The sequence below is a fragment of the Leucopleurus acutus genome, assembly GCF_964270905.1.
Source record: "Leucopleurus acutus genome assembly, chromosome: 2".
NCBI lineage: Eukaryota > Metazoa > Chordata > Mammalia > Artiodactyla > Delphinidae > Leucopleurus > Leucopleurus acutus.
In genome coordinates this window covers 158842993-158862778 of record NC_139143.1, presented here as the reverse complement: position 1 = coordinate 158862778, position 19786 = coordinate 158842993, and the positions used below count along the sequence as shown (strand labels likewise).

General features: G+C 41.2%; 1 protein-coding gene across 1 annotated transcript; it reads left to right on the top strand.

The window, feature by feature from the left end:
- The first annotated feature begins 269 nt into the window (after nt 1–269).
- On the top strand, nt 270–18484 carry YBX1 (Y-box binding protein 1). Its single transcript, XM_082833158.1, has 8 exons — nt 270–568; nt 1260–1323; nt 10299–10332; nt 12870–12959; nt 13259–13561; nt 13664–13746; nt 17072–17337; nt 18104–18484. Exons 1-7 carry the CDS (start codon nt 403–405, stop codon nt 17304–17306), a joined length of 975 nt encoding a protein of 324 aa, XP_082689284.1. The 5' UTR covers nt 270–402; the 3' UTR covers nt 17307–17337; nt 18104–18484.
- The last annotated feature ends 1302 nt before the right edge of the window (nt 18485–19786 follow it).

Below are 19786 nucleotides of genomic sequence, written 5' to 3'. Positions count from 1 at the left end.
CCGTCCTCTCGAGTACTCTATGGTTCTCGTGGTGACTCTAATTCTAGTTCCGGTCTCTATGGCGGCGGCGGAGGCAGGAACGGTTGCAGGTCGGCCGAATTAGCTGCCTAAGGGCCAATGACAGTGGAGGAGTGATAGAGTATTAGCCAGTAGAAGTCAAGAGTTGAGGTCAGGTGGTGAGATTGACAGCATTGCTGGCCAGTAAACGATCCTTGGGGCGGGTCGATCGCCGGGCTTATCCCGCCCGTCCCGCCATTCTCGCTAGTTCGATCGGTAGCGGGAGCGGAGAGCGGACCCCAGAGAGCCCTGTGCAGCCCCACCGCCGCCGCCGGCCTAGTTACCATCACATCCCGGGAGGAGCCGCAGCTGCCGCAGCCGGCCCCAGTCACCATCACCGCAACCATGAGCAGCGAGGCCGAGACCCAGCAGCCGCCCGCCGCCCCCCCCGCCGCCCCCGCCCTCAGCGCTGCCGACACCAAGCCCGGCACGACGGGCAGCGGCGCAGGGAGCGGCGGCCCGGGCGGCCTCACATCGGCGGCGCCTGCCGGCGGGGACAAGAAGGTCATCGGTAAGGACCGGACGGGGACGAGTGTGGGGCGGGAGGGAAGCTTGGCGGCGGAACCGTTACCCGAAGCGGGACGAGCCGGCGGGCGCGCGGCCGGCGGGGACCGACTCGGCGGCGCGCGGCCACCCCTCCCCCAGGCCCCCCCCCCATTCGCGGACGCCGGCCCGCCCGGTCCGCGTGCCCGAGGCGCGCCTGCGCCGCCTCCCGCGCCCCCTGCAGACCCCGCGCGGCCGCGCGCCCCTCCCCCTGGGCGGTCGCGCGCCGCCGACCGCGTGTGCGGCGGGGTCCCTCCCCTCGGCGCCTGCCCGCCCGCCGGCCGCGTGTGCTCGGGCCCGCACGCCGTTGTTGCGTCCCCCACCCGCTCCTTTCCGCGTGTACTCGGAGGGCGCGGCGCGCCGCCTACGCAGGCCGGAGTGGGCTGGGCGGCTTCCCTTTTCTCACGTGCTCGCCGCAGCGCCCGCCGCCCGCGGTCCCCGCGCACACCCAGCTCGGGCCCGCGCCCCGGGCCTCCGTAGCTGTGGGCTCACCCACGTGGACCGCGCGGCTGGCCGGCGGGCCCTGGAGAGAAAGGCTGTCAGGTGGCCGCTGACCGCCGCCGGAGAACGCGGGAGCCACCGGATGCTGATGCGTGGCGGTTTAAAAAAAAAAAAAAAAGGATGTCTGGTAATTGTGGGTTTTTTTTTTTTTTCTCCAGCAACGAAGGTTTTGGGAACAGTAAAATGGTTCAATGTAAGAAACGGATATGGTTTCATCAACAGGTGAGATGACCGCCGCTGAATCCTCGTGCTGTCTCTTGCATGCTCTGCCCCATCTGTAGGCTTTGCGGACTTAGGACTGTTGGAGCTTGTGTAGGTTGCCACCTCTGGTGTATTGTTAGTGGGATTTTGTTTTCCTTGGTGACTTGAAAGGATTAGTGGATCTAGAGATTCTTTGTTTTGCAGCTAAATGTTAATCTAAAGCTAACTTGAAAGGTACAAAGCGATTTAAAAGGCAAGCGGAGTGAGCCATCTCTTACCAGTTACGGTAAACTGAAAAAGCTAAGATCTGGTATAATTCCGTTAGGCTCAGGCCCACCACATTTTTATCTTCGTCATGCTTTTATACGTTACTGAAATTGGTATTTGAAAATGTGAGCCACTAACTATGTAGGTTATTTACAACTTGTTAACCTCTAGAGGCAACGTGATTTGATAATGCAAGTATGTCGTTTTGACTAAGGTTATAATTCCTTTGTTTAGTGTCCCACTATATGCTGTTTTACAATGCCTCTGATAAATTTCACGTTAGGGCTGTTTTGACAACAGTTGTTTTTATTTGCTCATACTGTAACATTTGGAAGAAAATGAATGGCCCGTTTCCTTTCCTCAGTTTTTATTTCTCGTACTTCCTTGCCCCCAAATCGTACTTGCCAAAGCTTTGGTTGTAGCTTATTAGAGCGGTCTTAGTACGCGGTAACATTATTTTTCGTATTTGAAGGCAAAGCTACAAACTGCATCTTTAGGATTAATCCTTAGAGTTGTTTGTAGCTATAGTGATGGTAACAAGGGCAGTTTACTCACAGTGCTCTTCATGGTCTCCTTGTCAGCCAGGCTTCATATCCAAGATGGCTGCCAAGGCAAGTAGTGCAGTTACAGGGGTGTAGAGCACTGTGCACGCTAACAGCAATATTGGCCTTACAGGTATGATACAGTCATCTCAGCATTTTCTGTCTTACATCCTTACTTACACTAGACGTTTGAAAGAACTTAAGAATAAGAAGTAACACCAGATGTTTCTGAAATGGGCACTACTGAAGGAAGCCAAATGGTCAAGATTAAGCTTAGACACAACTGGCTGGTGAAAAACCGTTAGTTACTCAACCATAAGGTATTGTGGAAGCGTTCAGAGCAAAAGAGATTGTAAGCATTTGATGGTCTGTTTTCCACGTTTGCAGTTGTGGGGAAACATTTTGTCTCTTCCAAAATCTTTAGGAATTTTCCAGACTGCCTTTGGGACAGGCCAAGGCCACATTTTTTTCATCAGTTTTTTGATAATGGGCTGCTAGTGAGGAAGGAAGGAAGGGAATGCTTTGATGCCAGTATTTGATCACTTTTTAGGTGATCTCTGAATTTGTTAGCATTTCCATTAGTATTTCAGTCTTACTCTGAGTCTCCTTATTGGCCTCACCCTTAAACCAGTGGTTTTCAAATTTAAGTGTGCTTACCTTGGAAGGGTAAAAATGCACATTCCTGAAATCTTCCTTCCCAGCTTGGATTCATTGGGTCTGGGGTACATTTTTAAGGAGAATTCCAGGTGATTATGGCTTGTGGGCCTTACCTTGAGAAACACTGCTTTTGACCTTTGACCCAATGTGATAGGATATCACTGGTGTGCATATTAAGAGGGACTGTAATTTGCAGGCTTTTAAGTAGTTTGCTTTAGAAATATGTTTTTTGTTTTGCTGCATTTGTTAAGTGGACTTAGGTTATGATATTTTTCAAGTGAACAATTGATAATCCAAGATAAAAGTAGTTCTTCATATACTCTAAATTTTTATTCTGTGAGATACCATTCCTTGAATCTCTCTGCTCTGACTTGCAGTGAACTCATTTGGCTATCATACAGGGCAAGTTAAATGTAAGTTGGCGTTTGATGATGCTTTGTTTGGACTGTCTTAACTGCAAGTATTTTGTCACACTAACTGGTTCAGATGTGCTTTACATTTCTAAGACTGGTCGTTTCAATGAATGATTCAGAGACTTGAACAAGACACTGTAAAACCTAACAGCAGGTAAGTTCAGGAGAGGTTTACCTTACTTAAGGGAAAATGTATGTCTTAAAGAACTATAGTTCTGGAAGCTAGCAGGTGGTTCGGGGCTGGAGGCGCTTGGCTGTCCTGAGAGAGAAAGAGTGTGTGTCACACGTGTACTGTTTCTGTATAAATTAGAGGATGTAGTGTTGGGGATGATTGGTGTAGCTCTAATTTTAACCTCAGAATTCTATGAATTTTATATTTTAGGTTCTTAAAGTGTTTATAATTAAGATACATTTTTAATGTAAAATTTTCCTTTAAAGAAATGTATTTTTATTGTAAACATGTATTTCAGTCTGTGTTATTGCCTGCGATAATTGTTATAGCCTTGTTAGAATTATTTTTTAAAGGATTTCGTTGTACGAAAGGTGCTAAATAAGAGTGTAAAGATTTTAACACAGCAAAAATGTTGGTTTTATTTTGTTAGGCTATGTAGTCTAGGAATTCATTGTTATTCCTTTGTGTGCTGCGTCTGCAAAAGATAATTGGATTATGTGACTGGAGGCGTTTATTAACCCCCCAAAATTACTTTTCATTTTATGATAAACTTCACTCAAGACTATTGAAGATGGCATTAGAAGGATGCCACGGGGTCAGTGGTTTCAGGGTTTGATTCTCTGCTTTTAAACCTAGAAACTTGATGTTCTCTTTTGCTTCCAGGTGTTGAGGATTAATCTGTGCTCACCAAACTTATGAAAGATTGGCATGAATCAGTAACAATTTATTTTTCAATCGGACATGCATCTTTTTATAGTGACCAGAATAGGAATACTTTTCTGTTATCCAGAGTACTTAAAAAGCTGAATTGTAAGGTATTGAATTGAATGGGCAAGGTATTTGGAGCAAAAAGAATCAAACAGAGAAGAGATCACAAACTGGTGGCCTACCTGATCAGAGTATCTTCTTTTTTTAAGAGCTGTATTTTAGCTTTAGGGTCTTTAGTTCCATGGAAATGAAAATCAGCTGGTCATGAGTATTATGGCCTGTAAATGAGGCATGCATTCTCTTTTTACGACAGTCTATCAGGCTTAGTTCTCTCCTGTTGTTTGACTTCCCTTCCTATATGCATTTATGTGTATTACTTTTTACCCATGGTCTAGGATGATGTTTAATAAACCAAGACAGGGAAGGGCTTAGCTGTCCCTCCTTAGAAAAAATACTTAGTCATGGCTGTCAGGTTTAGTCTCACTTTGCGGGGGCCCTACCTATTGGGGATTCCATGTGTATATAACTGATCCTTCATTATGGTGGTGATAAGAGTAGCTAATGTTTATCAAGTATTTATGCTAGAAACTATAGTAAATGGTTAAAATCAGCTAATGGATTTAATCCAACCTTTCAGGTAATAGGTACTATCCTGAAACACAGAGAAGTTGAGTAAACTTGCCCAGAAGTGTAGCTGCTAAGTGGCAGAGCTAGGATTTGAACTCTGTTTTCTGACAGTGGAGTTTGTGTGCGCTAACTCCTGTTATTGCTGTCTATGAAAATAGACCCTAGTCGTCTTCAGTTTGGTTGTTTCTACATGGTCCACATTTTCTACAGATAATGGGGGCAGAAGTTATTCTTTGCCATTGAAAGGTTCTTAAATGATCTTAGCTTGTCACTAGAGCTGTATGCTACTAGTTCCCCAGATTTGAAAAGCTTTCTGCTTTTCACTGCCTGTTTCATATAGTTAGGGATTGCTATAATATAGTTCTAGTTCAGCGTGCAGATTGTCTTTAGGAAGTAAAGGACTTGCTTAATACCTAATATTGGGAGGCAGTTAAGGAATTAAAAGAGAGTATTAGATCTTTATCTTTAAACTCATTCTGGTTTTATATGGTCTGTGAACCAAGAACAGGTTTTGCCTTTTTATAAGTGTTGTTAAAAAAGAGAAAAATATACAACAGTCTGTGACCCTACAAACCCTGTTAATTTTAACTTTATAGACCTGTGGAAAGATGATTGCCAAGTCTCTTGGGCTGTTAAAGTCAAACTGATCCTAACTTGATCGCATAGTAAGAACCAAGAAATCATAGGTAGTCTGTAACCTAAATGAGTAAATGTTGTGGCACTAGGGAAGGCTTGAAGATTTGGTGGTGTGCTAAGGGAGGGATGGGGCGGGGTGGAAGGGAGTGGAGGCATAAAAAGACATACCTTCATTGTCCTACATTAGGAACTTTGAAGAGACTTCCATTTTCTTTAGATCCCTGCAGGATTTCTTTTACTTTGGCATTCTCAACTTAAAATGGTATCCCCTTTTTTTCTAAAGTCTCTTGCTATCTGTGTGATTTCTTTTTCCTTGAAGTCACTGCTGGGTTATTTGCTGAATAAGAACAATGTTATATTTCTAGATAGGTGAGAAAAGTATGTTTTCATTAAAAATTTTTTCAGTAGTAAATAATGATCTATTAATACGAAGAGGCGGAGTAGAAGAATACAGCAAAAAGAGTACACTTGACTGCAGGAGAATGGGAGGACTGGTGTGTGATACATGGAATGACACTGTTGGAATACTGTAAGTCTATGCTGTCCAATACAGTAGTAGGTACATGTGGCTATTAAGCATCTGAGAAACTGAATGTAAGATACTTTCAATGTTTTATGTTGACCATGTATGTTGAAATGATCAAATTAGTTTTACTTGTCTTTACTTTTTATTATGGCTACTAGAAAACAAACTTAGATGTTTGGCTTTACAAATAAGGCACTTTGCCCAAGATTATGTAGTTAGTAATGGGGATAGCCAGGATTCCAACCTTGGCTCCAGTGGCTCTGGTTAGGAGCTCTTAACCATTGTGTTCTATATCCCACCTTGCCCCTCTCTCCTCCTTCCTCTCTGATTAGTATGACTTAACATACTATAACATGTAGAAAACCACATTTGGTAATTCAGCTGCTGCCTTAGATTGAATAGTGGTGGCCTTCTAGATAGAAATCCTTGAGGATAGGCCACATCCTATTTTTATTTCTTGTGCTTAGCACAATGCCCAGATAGCTAACTAGCACAAGTAAATAACCCAACAGTGTTAAAGAATTGAATGAGGCCTTTGGGCTTGCTGTCCTTTCATCATCAGGCCAGTGGCTTCTGGTAGATTAGAGCTGGCTAATGTTAATGAATAGTAGACACTCAGTAGATACTTTAAAATTGAGCACCTACCATGTTCCTGTAGTATGCTGAGTGCTAGACAGAAGAATGGCAGCCTCTGTTTTCAGTGACTTGGCTCCATGGGGTTGGAGCTCATACTTTGGCTTGTGTCTAACCTTCCACCCTCGGTAAAGTATGGTAAAGGCAGAAGTATGCCTCTTGGTTCTCAGGAGGTAAGAGGCAGTGCTGGTGATGCCTCCATTCTCTCCTCATTGCATTAATAAATAGCTAAAGGTTAAAACATGCTTCTTGATGAGCCATTCTGGTCATCTTTAATTGCTGCTTTTCCCTCTTCAGTAAGATCTCTAGTAGCCATGACATGCCTTTTTTCCAGTATTACTGTAGGTCAGGAGTCAAGAAACCCTCTCAGAACTGGTTTTATCTGGCTGGTGAGCAAAGAATGGTTTTTACGTTTTTTAAGTGTTGAGGGAAGTGAGGGGGCAATATGCAGCAGAACCCTGGTCTAATTATACGAATAACTTTGTGTACTACAGGTAAGGATGTAGAGATGCTTGTTATTCATTGTTGTTCTCTCCCAGAATTGGAGAAACCATATGCTGTTATCTGCTTCTACAGCTGAAACATGTAAAGATTTCCAAACTGATCCTTCTTGAGTTTTCAACATGATAAAGCCCAGGGCCTGTGGAATCAAATTCTACCACTCTAAGCAGATGACCGCATACTTCATTTTCCTAATTTGTAGAACGGGGGGTTAATATAAAAGCACCTACCTTGGGATTGGTATGATCTAAAGAGTTAAAGCGCTTGGCACAGTATCTGGAACGTAAACCCTCTGCAGTGTAAGCTGTTAGGTGTCTAAGCTTTTCCCCTTTTGTGGGTGAAGAAAAAGATCCAGTTAGCAGGGGGCAGCTTTCCAAGGCTACACAGCTGTTAATAGTAGAATGAGGAGTAAAAATCAGGTTTCCTATTGGTAGTGCCTTGAACTTCTTGGTAGTCCTTTAACAAGTTGCAACTAGATTGATTTATTGCATCCATACTGTAGTATAATGGCTTGGCTAAAACTACATTTTTTGATCTGTCAAGTTTTTCCCTAAAATCTACATACTTTTTTTTTTGGCTGCATTGGTTCTTCATTGCTGCGCACAGACTTTCTCTAGTTGTGGCAAGCGGGGGCTACTTTTTGTTGCGGTGCATGGGCTTCTCATTGCTGTGGCTTCTCTTGTTGCGGAGCATGGGCTCTAGGCTTGCGGGCTTCAGTCGCTGTGGCTCGCAGGCTCTAGAGCTCAGGCTCAATAGTTGTGGTGCATGGGCTTAGTTACTCCGCAGCATGTGGGATCTTCCCAGACCAGGGCTCGAACCCATGTCCCCTGCATTGGCAGGCGGATTCTTAACCACTGCTCCACCAGGGAAGTCCCCTAAAATCTATATATCTTTTGACCATGATATATTTTCTTATAGACTGGTTTAGTGACAACAGAATAAATGAGTATCACCTTGTCTGGCATGACATCATTAGTGAACATATATTGGTTTCCACATAGCTCTGTACCCAGAAAACCTCTCCCTAATCTGTTTTCCAAGAGATGATTTATCTTGTGTATACTACTTGTCTTGTACTATCTTTAAGATTGTCCTGACTGGAAAAGTAGTTTTGGTGAATTTTTTTAATACTCCTTTTACAACCCTGAAGTAAAATTCGTAGATAACTGCTTTTACTTCTTTTTATTGTGGTATATAATATTTTCCATCTGTAAATGTCTATTTGCAACTACATTAGAAAAAATGTTGTATTGGCTACCCAGATACATGGGTAACATTATTGTCAGTAATGAAAAATCCCTCTCTTGAAAGCTGCATCTTTTAGGAAGTTATAATGCATATTGAAACTGTAAAATACTATATTCAGAACTCAGTTAATTTACACATGAAAGTCCAGTACCAAATATCCTTTACCTAGTCATCTGGCAAGTCTTATACCCTTCACTCCCTTTAATGGAAGTAGTACCCCCTGTCTTTGGAACAGCCTTAGAGCTTGAAATTCGTGTAGCTCGCTCGCTCGCTCTCGCTCTCTCTCTCTTTGTCTCTCTGTGTGAGTGTGTGTGTGTGATCGATCCTGTTTCCATAAATTGAATGTCCTCATGTTATGATAATCCAAGCTATATGGATTCTTTGGTGCATACATTGCTCCATGGATCAGCAAGGAGCCAACAGTCAGTAAACCAGTCAGGCTAGTTCATTGTAACCTTTGTTCCTTTTGTCATTAAACACTAGAACTACTATTGAGTCCTTTCTCAACTCTGACCTACTGACAGTAGGGTAGGGTAAATCAATAAAGGTCTAGAAATGTTGTTGCTCCTCCAGTGCTTCTTTTTGTTCATAGTATCATCACCCTGACCTCCAGTCTCTAAGCTAAAAATTCAGATCATTCACCACTGGCCCCTGACTTCTAGCCTCCATTCATCCACAAAGTTTTTCCCATATTAATTCAAGAACGATATCTCAAGTCTACTCCCTCATACACAGCCCCTTAGTCCAGGCCTCCATCAGTCCTAGTCTGGACTTCTGGTGTAGCTTTTATAACTAACAGGTCTCCTCTTAGCTTCAAACTTTCCGTAATAGCAACCATTTTTTAACACCTAATAATTTATCGTGTTCTAATTTATCTAATAATTTATATGTCCACTACATAAAAGCGTTTACTGGCTTCTCTACCTACATGATGATTTAGCCCATATTCACCCTTCCACACAGCCACAGCCCTAGCCATATTCTAGGTTGAACCCAATTTGCACTTAATTTGCTCATTGTTGGTTTTACCCATGTCCATGACCTCTCCACCTGGAACATCTTTCTCATTTTCCAGTAAACTCCTTTAAGACTTAGGGCAAATGTTGCCTCCTTTAATAGCTACTTGTAAAGTCCTGAAGCAAATATTTCAACCATATTTGTTTAGGAACAGACTAAAGATTGGTGTCAAATGGTGTCATATGAAGTGAAAAAGGGGGTCGTGTGTGCTAGTAAAAAGTTTCATTCATCTTCACCTCCTTAGTTCTCCAGCATAAACAATGCTTGCCGTGTGAATGATGTCAGTATTGGTGGTGTTCGTATTTGTACTTCATTGTGATCTTGTCCCTCTATTTTAATCAGTACTTTATTTTTAAGAGCAGTTTAGGTTCATGGCTAAGTTGAACAGAAAATACATAGTTCCCATGTACCCAGGCCTACACATTGCACCCATGACTTCCCCCACTATACTGTACCAAAGGGATACATTTGTTACAATCGATAAATCTACACAGACACATCATTATCATTCAATGTCCATAGTTTACATTTAGGGCTCATTCCTGGTATTGTACATTCTGTGGTCATCTTTATGATCCTCAAGGAAAGTTGGGAATTGGAAATGGTAAAAAGGAAATGATTGAGGATGAAGTGAGAAAGTAGGAAGCTAGTAATTAATGTAAGAGAATATGTTCATGATCTCTCCTACTTAAGTTAGTAACCGTGCTCTTAGAGGTAGGAGTGGGTTGTGCAGGAACGCTGTTCAGTAGGATGAGGAGTGACAGAATGTATGTTGCTAGTCACGTCTATCCTCTTAATAGCTTAGTAGGTCACACTTTATTAGTCTTTAATCCTTCTAAGGTAGATGGTGAGAGTTATTAGCAAAACCATCGTGGCTTACTGGTTGTGTTTTTGTTTTGTTTCTTAATTTCCTAATGGCTGGTTGGCAGCCGAGAAGGTCTCTAAAAGGGGGAGGGGATGCAGAAAGGACCAAGTGTATTCTTAATCTTTGGCAACATGAAATGTAGTGTTCAATTTTATAACTTGTTCAACTTGGTTCTGTCTTATAGGAATGACACCAAGGAAGATGTATTTGTACACCAGGTGAGTGCTCGTGTGGGTATTTACCCTTCTGGCTCAAGGCTTGTGGGAAGAAAAGGGTGGATATCTTGTGAACTACTGTTCCTTGCAAAAAGGTTAAGTCCAGTCACCAAACAATTTAGTTCCCACAGGAAGAGGGGTAGTACAGCTTAAATGTGTACATTGAAACATTATGTTGGCAGTTTACTTAATTAAAATAGGTGTTTCACGTTGGTATTTTGTTAATGGCTATAGCTTTTTTAAATGTTGAATCTGCTCTACTTGTTACACTAAATTTTGAAACCTAATTTCAGATGAACTGAAAACCTCCATTAATCTAAACTTGAACTAATACCATTGCTATAGATATACAGAAACTTTGACAAGATGCTGTTAGAATTACCTCTATGGTAAGGACAAATAACAGTAATCCTGGGAGAAATCGGCCAAAGTTGCAAAATATATTAATTTGAAATGAATGTTGAAAAACTGGCAAACGTAGCATAGGTCCTTCTGTTATAACAGGATAGGTGCTACATGCTAAACTTCCCCCACAAGTACCATTTAAGGAAAATATTTTGGAAAATGCTTAAACATTAAGGAGTTTATTGTTAAAGTAAGCCACTGCCAAATGAACACTAATATTTCAACCTTAAGTATATCATAGGCCCCACTGGACTTAATTATCCTCATAGGAATGCAGTGGGTAGGAAAAATGTTTATAAATGTGTACTTTTGTGTACTCTGCAGTTTTTGGTTTTGTTTTTTTTACTAAGACTGTTGAAATATTGTCAACTTGTATTGAAAATCACTCTTAGAACTTTTTAACCACTATACTGTAATGTAGACATCAAAAGACAAAGTCAGTCTACACATGCCTTTATTCAGGGAGGTATGAGCTTGGCTGTCAGCATACTTCATAGGAAGGGCTGTCTTAGGTTGGTGTTTTGTAGCTCTCTGAAGTGCCCTGTACAGCACTCAGTGGCAATCAAGGGGGGAGCCAGATCAATTTCTAGATACATCAGAAGCCCTGTCCAGTAATCACTGGGTCAAACATAAGCATCGAAACTTTTAAATTCTAAACAAATATAGGACTGCTCAGGCAAGGTGTTATATTAAGACAAATGTTTATTTTATAAAATTGAATACCAACACTTAATCTGTTCCTTACTTCCCTTTTGCATGTTCAAAGGAATTTGCAGAATTAGGTACAAGAGACAGCAAGCTTGCCAGTCTTGCTGCCCGTCAGCAACAGTAAAGGATTTGGGAAGATTGGGGAGGGCGTTGAAAATGCTGACCAAAATAAGAGTTTGGGATTTTAATTACCCATACTTGTGCTATCCCCTATGACTGCAGATAATTGAGTTATATGAAAGGTATGAAAACTTTGTGACAGTTTAGATGACAGATGAAATTAATTATTTGGCTGAATGCATATCATCCGCTTGTACCAACCCACAAGGTGTCACCAATATGCTTTCCTCTTTATTTTGGAGGTGGTTTCAACATTTAGTTGTTTCTTAGGACTTTGGCTGCTCAGGTCTTGGTGGTGTATCAAGGAGACTGCAGTTCTGGGCAACTTAGCTTAATTGGCTTCAGATTTGTTGGTTGTCCTGCCTCCTCTGGAATGGAAATGCATGAGTGATCCTGTAATGGATACCGCTGTGATGTAGTAGAATGAACATGGGATTTGGAGTCCCAAGACCTGGATTTAGAAAAGTCCATACTCTGCCACTTATTAGCTGTGTGACCTTGGGCAAGTCACCTAACTTTTTAAAGCCTGTTTATTACCTTGAAAGAGGAATAATAATGCCTCACACCATCTGTCATAATGAGATTGAGTGGGTAATGTGCGGAAGAACTTTATGGAAGTACTACAAACGTGAGATATTATTCTTCCCCTTTAACTTTGTCGTAGAAGTCTGGAGAACAAGTAACAATGTGAGATTTAATGTATTCTGGGGAGGTAATAACCAACTGTCCCAGGCAGTCGGAATATTAAAAGTGGCATAGTTAATTCATGTGAATTGCATTTCCATCGAAGTATTACCACAGTCAGGTTGGAAGGGATTTTGGTTGACATTTGTAATTGAGTTTGATACGGTAACACAGGGACAAAGTTGGTTTGGTCAACTTTGAAGCATGCAAAACTAAACTCGCCTGTCATCTAAACTGGCCCTGTGTGGGGCTAGCTTCTACTATTAAGTGCAGTCTTTGGGGATAGATGGATATCCTCATTTTGTTCAAAGCTACATATAATGCTTTTGCAAAAAGCATTTTAAAATATATATCTATATAGTGTCTGTCTTGAGTGTTAAATTACTTGTTTTAGTTTGGAAAATAGTGGTAAAATGCTGGGGCCTTGTAAGATTGGAGTATTTTGGTTGAGGTTGGGGGTAGCATTGGTCCCTGTTTTCCTAAATTTATTGATGGTTTGGTCTTATTTAAAGCTAATTTTAAGTGTATATCCAAGCTAAAATATTGTTGACTCTGGTACATTTTAAATGAAAAAGCACATTATTCTCCCCTGTTAATCTATTTTTGGAATGTGATATTACTAGACTGCCATAAAGAAGAATAACCCCAGGAAGTACCTTCGCAGTGTAGGAGATGGAGAGACTGTGGAGTTTGATGTTGTTGAAGGAGAAAAGGTGAGGATGCTTTTTGTGTAAAGGTTTGACTTCAGTATGGAAATATTTTGGAGATCTCATCCATTAGGATGGTGGCTCTAATGTGGATGGATGGGTCAGGTGACCACTTGAACACAGGTGCATCAATCCTAATGTGCTGGCTGCAGTTAGAGGGCTATCTCTTCAGAACAGTGAGGAACTAATATTTAATCATTTCTATGCACCCCTGGCCACAGAGACCCTTTTTTATTTGCTTTGTGTAAGTTTTGTTAAGTGTACTTAATTCCATTGTCACTATCAATATATGATGGCTTTTGTAGGGTGCGGAGGCAGCAAATGTTACAGGCCCTGGTGGAGTTCCAGTACAAGGCAGTAAATATGCAGCAGACCGTAACCATTATAGACGCTATCCACGTCGCAGGGGTCCTCCACGCAATTACCAGCAGAATTACCAGAATAGTGAGAGTGGGGAAAAGAATGAGGGATCGGAGAGTGCTCCTGAAGGCCAGGCCCAACAGCGCCGGCCCTACCGCAGGCGAAGGTTCCCACCTTACTACATGCGGAGACCCTATGGGCGTCGACCACAGTATTCCAACCCTCCTGTGCAGGGAGAAGTGATGGAGGTAAATGTGATTTTATTTATTTTTAACTGCCGTGGTATTCAGACTTCTGTCTGGTTGGGGTTTTACTGGTCCATATTGGCTTGATTTCCATTGCCTTTTCAGGGTGCTGACAACCAGGGTGCAGGAGAACAAGGTAGACCAGTGAGACAGAATATGTATCGGGGTTATAGACCACGATTCCGCAGGTATGGTTTGTATTTTAAAATTTCTCAAGCATGTATTAGGACTCAGCAGCATCATGCTTCTTCTGCAGGCTTTTTCAGTCGTTTATCTGTTAACACTTCACATTTTCTTTCATCAGATACCTAAGAGATGAACCTGAAGTCAGTTATCTTTGAGAATGTGTTCTTTGCATCTTTGCTGGCACTGGTTAAAAACACCTTTATAGATGTGGTCTACTTTATGCAGTTGGTTTTGTTGTTGTTTTTCTCTAATGAGGGTATGGAATTTCACATGTTCTGTCCTTTAACAGGTAAGAAAATAGTAGTTTAAACTGCATTGTATTATAACTTTAAAACCTGGTTCATTGGGAGGGAGAAAGGTAAAAGGTAAGCATATCTTTTTAACAGAGGGTATTTAAATATTAGAGTATAGAGTAATTAGGGAAGAGCTCCATGAGCCAGACACGTTTATACATAAATGTAGCACACTGAGGCAGTGTTCCCAGTCCCACGATGTTAGGATCGACTGGTGTAGCAGTTATTTCTTTTAAGGGTCTTAGAGCATTGAGTCTCCAGATGTGATCCCTAAGACTAACAGGTAGTATACTATTTTCAACCTAGACATAGTTACCTTGTTGAAATACTACAAATAATCACAATATGTTTTAAAATAGTGACAATGTTTATCTGTGATAGTGATAAATGGTCTAAAATAGGCTTTCATGGCAGTCTATCCATTTAAATTCCAAGAGCAGAATCCTTGGTCTACTTTTTCTTACATTGTAGAGCTGCTTAAATTTTCTACCTAGTTTCATTGGTGTTCTTAAAAATAGCATATGAATTTTTGTTGTCAAGTGCTTCTGTTTTACTGTTTGCCTTTTGGTTTAAGTTAGACTAAATGGTCTCATTTGAATGAATAGACTAGTATTACAGTGTCAGATAATTGCTATGGTGAGATAGATAGATAAGGTAGATAGATTGATTTGCCTTAAAGTATCAAGGAACACAGGGCTTTCCAAACTGTTTAGCCAGGAATTTTTTGTTCAAATGAGTAGTAAATGACACATGCCACTTACAATCCATGGGGTGAAATTCTGATTGATGTAGATCCAAGAGCAAATTGTAAGAAATCTGAGACCAATATAGCAGGAGTTTTGCTGAGAAGGAGACAGGTGAGGTGGCAATAAAGGGAAATGTGTCATCAAGAAAGGATTTTTTTGTTTGAGAAATAAGAGCATATTTGTAGGCTGGAAAACGTAGTAAAAGAGGACAGTTGTCAGGGAAGTAACTGCTAGAACTGTCTTCAGTTAGGATAGGATTTGGTCCACAAATAGTGGGTTAGTCTTTTGCTAGAAACCATGGGCATTGCATGTGTAAGAAGCCAGAGTATATGGGCCCCGGTATGTTAGTGAAGTCAAAAGGAGAGAGGGGTGAGAGAGGTTTGGGGAGTTTGGGACAAAGATGTGAAATTATCTCTAGAAGAGAAATAGGGGAAATCAAATAATAGTGTTTACAAATTTAAAGTGGGTCCACCCAACATGGTTGTACTTTTCCAGCCATTTTGAGCCCCAGCCTCAGATTAGGCATAGAGTTAGATTTGTTCAGCATTTGTCTACCCAAAGATGACTGAGTTTGAGATTGGTTGTAATGATTAATGGTGGACTTTATACTTGGAGAAAGAGGGGAGAAACAGATTAAGGAAGAGTAAGTGACAGAATGAGTGATGGGATCATTGGATTATAGGTCCTAGTGGAAATAGAGTGCGAGAACAAGACACCTGGAATAAACCGGGAAAATAAGTAAGGGGTGATTAGAGAGTGGAATGCTTGAAGTTGAGAAAACCTAGGTAGCAAACAAGAATTGGATGGGAAGTAAAGAATCTGAAAGCCCATATTATTTGGGACTGTCATGATAATTACAACAGGAAAAGTGTAGTAAATGGAATATGGCATAACATAAGATTTGAAAGCTTGGGGTTTTAGAATTCACTTTAGAAGCTGCAGTGATAGGGGTGGGACAGCCACCACTTGAAGACTACAGGGGAAAGACAGGGCAGTTTTGCCGAAGACTGGTCATGAGTTCACAAAATGTGGGGAAACGGTTTCAGGAGAAGGGGTGGGGGGTGGGATTGGGAGAGGTAGGTGGGAGATTGGAGGGGTTAGAGGTGAAAAATAGAATGTACGGATCTAAATAGGAAATTAGAGCTTATTTTGACCTATAATATTTATGCTATAGAAGGATGTTATTAATCTTGGTGTTCATTTAAAGCATGCAACTGACTGGTATTTAGTATATTCACAAAGTCACGCAGCCATTACCACCGTCTAATTCCAGACATTTTCATCGCTGCCACGCTCCCACCAGTCCGCCACCCCCAAAGTTCTGTATTCATTAATAGTCACTCTCCATTCCCCTCTGCCCCAGCCCTTGGCTACCACTAATGTGCTTTCCCTGTCTCTGGATTTGCCTATTTCGGGTATTTCTGTGTCTGGCTTTCAATTCACATATTTTTAAGGTCATCCATGTTGCATGTATCAGTACTTGATTTCTTTTTATGACCAAGTCATGTTCTATTGTATGACTATCACATTTTGTTCTTCATTAACCAGTTGATGGGCATTTGGGTTTCTTTTTTTGTTGTGAATAATAGAGTAATCACATAATGGACACTGTTTTGGCTATAGACCCAGGAGTAGAACCGCTGGGTCATATAGTAACTCTTTGACATTTGTTGCCAAGCTGTTTTGCAAAGCTGCTGCACCATTTTATATTCCCAGCAGCAATGTATTGAGGGTTTGTTTCTTCACATCCTCCCCAACATGGTTATTTTTCAGCCTTTGGATTATGACTATCCTAGTGGGTATGAAGTGGGTTTGATTTGCCTTTCCCAGTGACTAATGGTTGTTGTGTACTTTCATTTCTATGAAGAGAGCATCTCTTCTTTGGTTTTGACTTCCTGCATTTTTAGCAAGTGTTCATCTGTAAAGGATAGTTAGCACTTGTTCCCAAACCTGGTTACCTTAAAGCCCATGTTTTTAAAGGACATCAAGGTGTTGATAGTGTTGTACCACCTTTAGTCCTTTCATGGCTAGCTTTGTAATAGATTATACTATGGGTAAAAGCTTACGAGACTATTAAAACCAGTTTTAAGCGTTCATCTTCCAGTTTATACTTCCAAATCCTTTTCCCAAGTCATACTCAATTTGTGAAATAAAAGCCAAATTTGCTCTTTTGATTTTGCTAAATTGCCTGCAGACCACTTGATAAACAGGCCAGATGTGTTAATACTGGTGGCTAGGTTAAAGAAAGAAGGTTTTATCATTGCAAGTTTGCACAATGTTCATTCCAGGGGCCCTCCTCGCCAAAGACAGCCCAGAGAGGACGGCAATGAAGAAGATAAGGAAAATCAAGGAGATGAGACCCAAGGTCAGCAGCCACCTCAACGTCGGTACCGCCGCAACTTCAATTACCGACGCAGACGCCCAGAAAACCCTAAACCACAAGATGGCAAAGAGACAAAAGCAGCCGATCCACCAGCTGAGAATTCGTCCGCTCCCGAGGCTGAGCAGGGCGGGGCTGAGTAAATGCCGGCTTACCATCTCTACCATCATCCGGGTAAGTAAGCGTAGATAGCCTTCTGGCCTCTGAGCAGTCATGAGTGGTGTCCATTAATGAAAGAGGAGAAAACCCAGTTCATCAGGTAAGGTAAGCCACTTAAACATACAATATCTTCTACCCAAACTAATCATAACATGACCTGAATGTCCCATTTTGGTAACGGGGCGTATCAGAGCCATACTTTGGCTCACTAACACTTGGAGGCCTAGCTTTACATTGTATCTTGATGTGAGAGCCTTTTGTCAACCTTTTTGGATGATTTTGCCAGTAAGCAGAGGAAAGTCTTGCTAACCTTACCATAACAGGTAATGTTAATTACATTGCATTATTTTTCATTTTTCAAAAATAAGTGGGATAGCTACTAGGATTAATAACCTAGGTGATAGTGACCAATATGGTTGGTCTCTTTGGGAAAAGTGACAACTTTGGCATTGTATCATCAATTCCAAAATCAAGGGATTCCCTTTTTACTTGATTCTAGGAGGCATGTGGCACTAGAATTATTATTTTCAGCCACTGATACTTTTTTCCCCTCTATACTATTTTCTGAGTGTCAAAAGGTCATCCAGAACCTAGGAGTAACCATTCTTGTTACACAGCAGGGTCCACCCCTGTTATGAATTGCTGTGTTAAGATAAACCAGTGTGAGATTTGTTAATGCCTTCCCTACTTAGCTTATTTGAATCTGGAGCAGTTTGGTGTACTAAAAGAAAATTGCAGTGAACTGCGCAAGATAATTTTAAAACTTTTTTTTCTTTTACAGTTTAGTCATCCAACAAGAAGAAATGAGTACGAAATTCCAGCAATAAGAAATGAACAAAAGATTGGAGCTGAAGACCTTAAGTGCTTGCTTTTTGCCTGTTGACCAGATAACTAGAACTATCTGCATTATCTATGCAGCATGGGGTTTTTATTATTTTTACCTAAAGACGTCTCTTTTTGGTAATGACAAACGTGTTTTTTAAAAAAAATAAAAAAGCCTGGTTTTTCTCAATACACCTTTAAAGGTTTTTAAATTGTTTCATATCTGGTCAAGTTGAGATTTTTAAGAACCTCATTTTTAATTTGTAATAAAAGTTTACAGCTTGATTTTTTCAAAAAAGTCAACAAACTGCAAGCACCTGTTAATAAAGGTCTTAAATAATTGTCTTTGTGTATATTTCTGCCTTGTTTCATTTTAGTTTATAAGTACTTTCTGGTTATAGGATCCTTATTAGCTTAAATCTATCTGTAGATAGGTGGTACTCATTGGTATTTACTCAGGAAATTTTTAAAAATGTGTAATCCTTTATTGAGTAGCATGCCTGTGGGCCCGTACTGAAAATTAGAAAGTATTTACTATGGTAATATGGCCATTTTCCTTTCTGTGAGCTGCTTTTACTGGGAGGCAGTGGTAAAGGAGAAGAGAGAGGGCATGGTCTGGTGGAGACTAACTGGACTCTAATCCTTGGAAGCCATTTATTTGTGCCCTACTGTGAGTTACTTCAGCCTGTGGATTGAAGGATACCCACCTTAGTTATCAGATGCCTGCCACAGAGACTGGTGTACTTGGTTAACACAGCTCCTTTGCTTGGGCACAAATAATGCAATGCTTGTGTGAAGTCTGCTTAAAGAACATAGAGGTCAGTGACATTCATTTTGTTCTCAGCACCCTTGTAACCTAAGCCTGTTCTGCCTGTTCTTTTATAATGTCTTATTAAAATGCCCTTTGGCTTCCATTGTGGAATAGTTAATGACTGCTGTCTAGAGACTAATTCTGGATCATTCTGGCCAGCATTTGACGCCTTGGGGTTATAGAGTCGGCTAGAGTGGCATATCCGGGAGTCATGCAGTGCTGTGTGCCTCTCCAGAATGGGCTCAGGATTCACAGAACTGAGATTTGCATTGCACTGATAGTTTTAATTCAGGAGACTGATGAATAAAGTGGGGAAAAAATAGGCAAGTGGGCTAGGCTAGTATCAGTCAACACTTTGAAATGCCTTTTCTGAATTTGGGGCCACCTCTTCGGATGTTGAACACTGCTGATGGTATGTAGTGTTTTTTTCTTACAGTTGCATACATTAGGATATATGTTGTGGAAATGATGCCAACAATGCTTACATAGTCCAATAATGTTGGAATGTGATTTTGAAAACGATGGCAAGGAAGAAAGTTTTTTGTGATACAGTCTTGCTGCCAGTGTTGCAAACAACATTTTTTCATGTGTATTTGTCTTGTGTGAATTTACTTCACTGTGTGTAAGGATTAGGCAGCCTGTGAGTCTGACAGCTGAGAGAGTACATTCAGTCTTGCAGCCGGTCTGCAGGTTTAGAACCTGGTCTACCGTTCAGATGCACCAGCATGAGACTCTGGGGAAGTCAGTACTGTTTACTAGAAGAGGGGTGGTGGAAGCAGTGCTTTGCAGCAGTAGCAGCAGTGATTTGCTCTGTGACAACCTTCCTTAGCT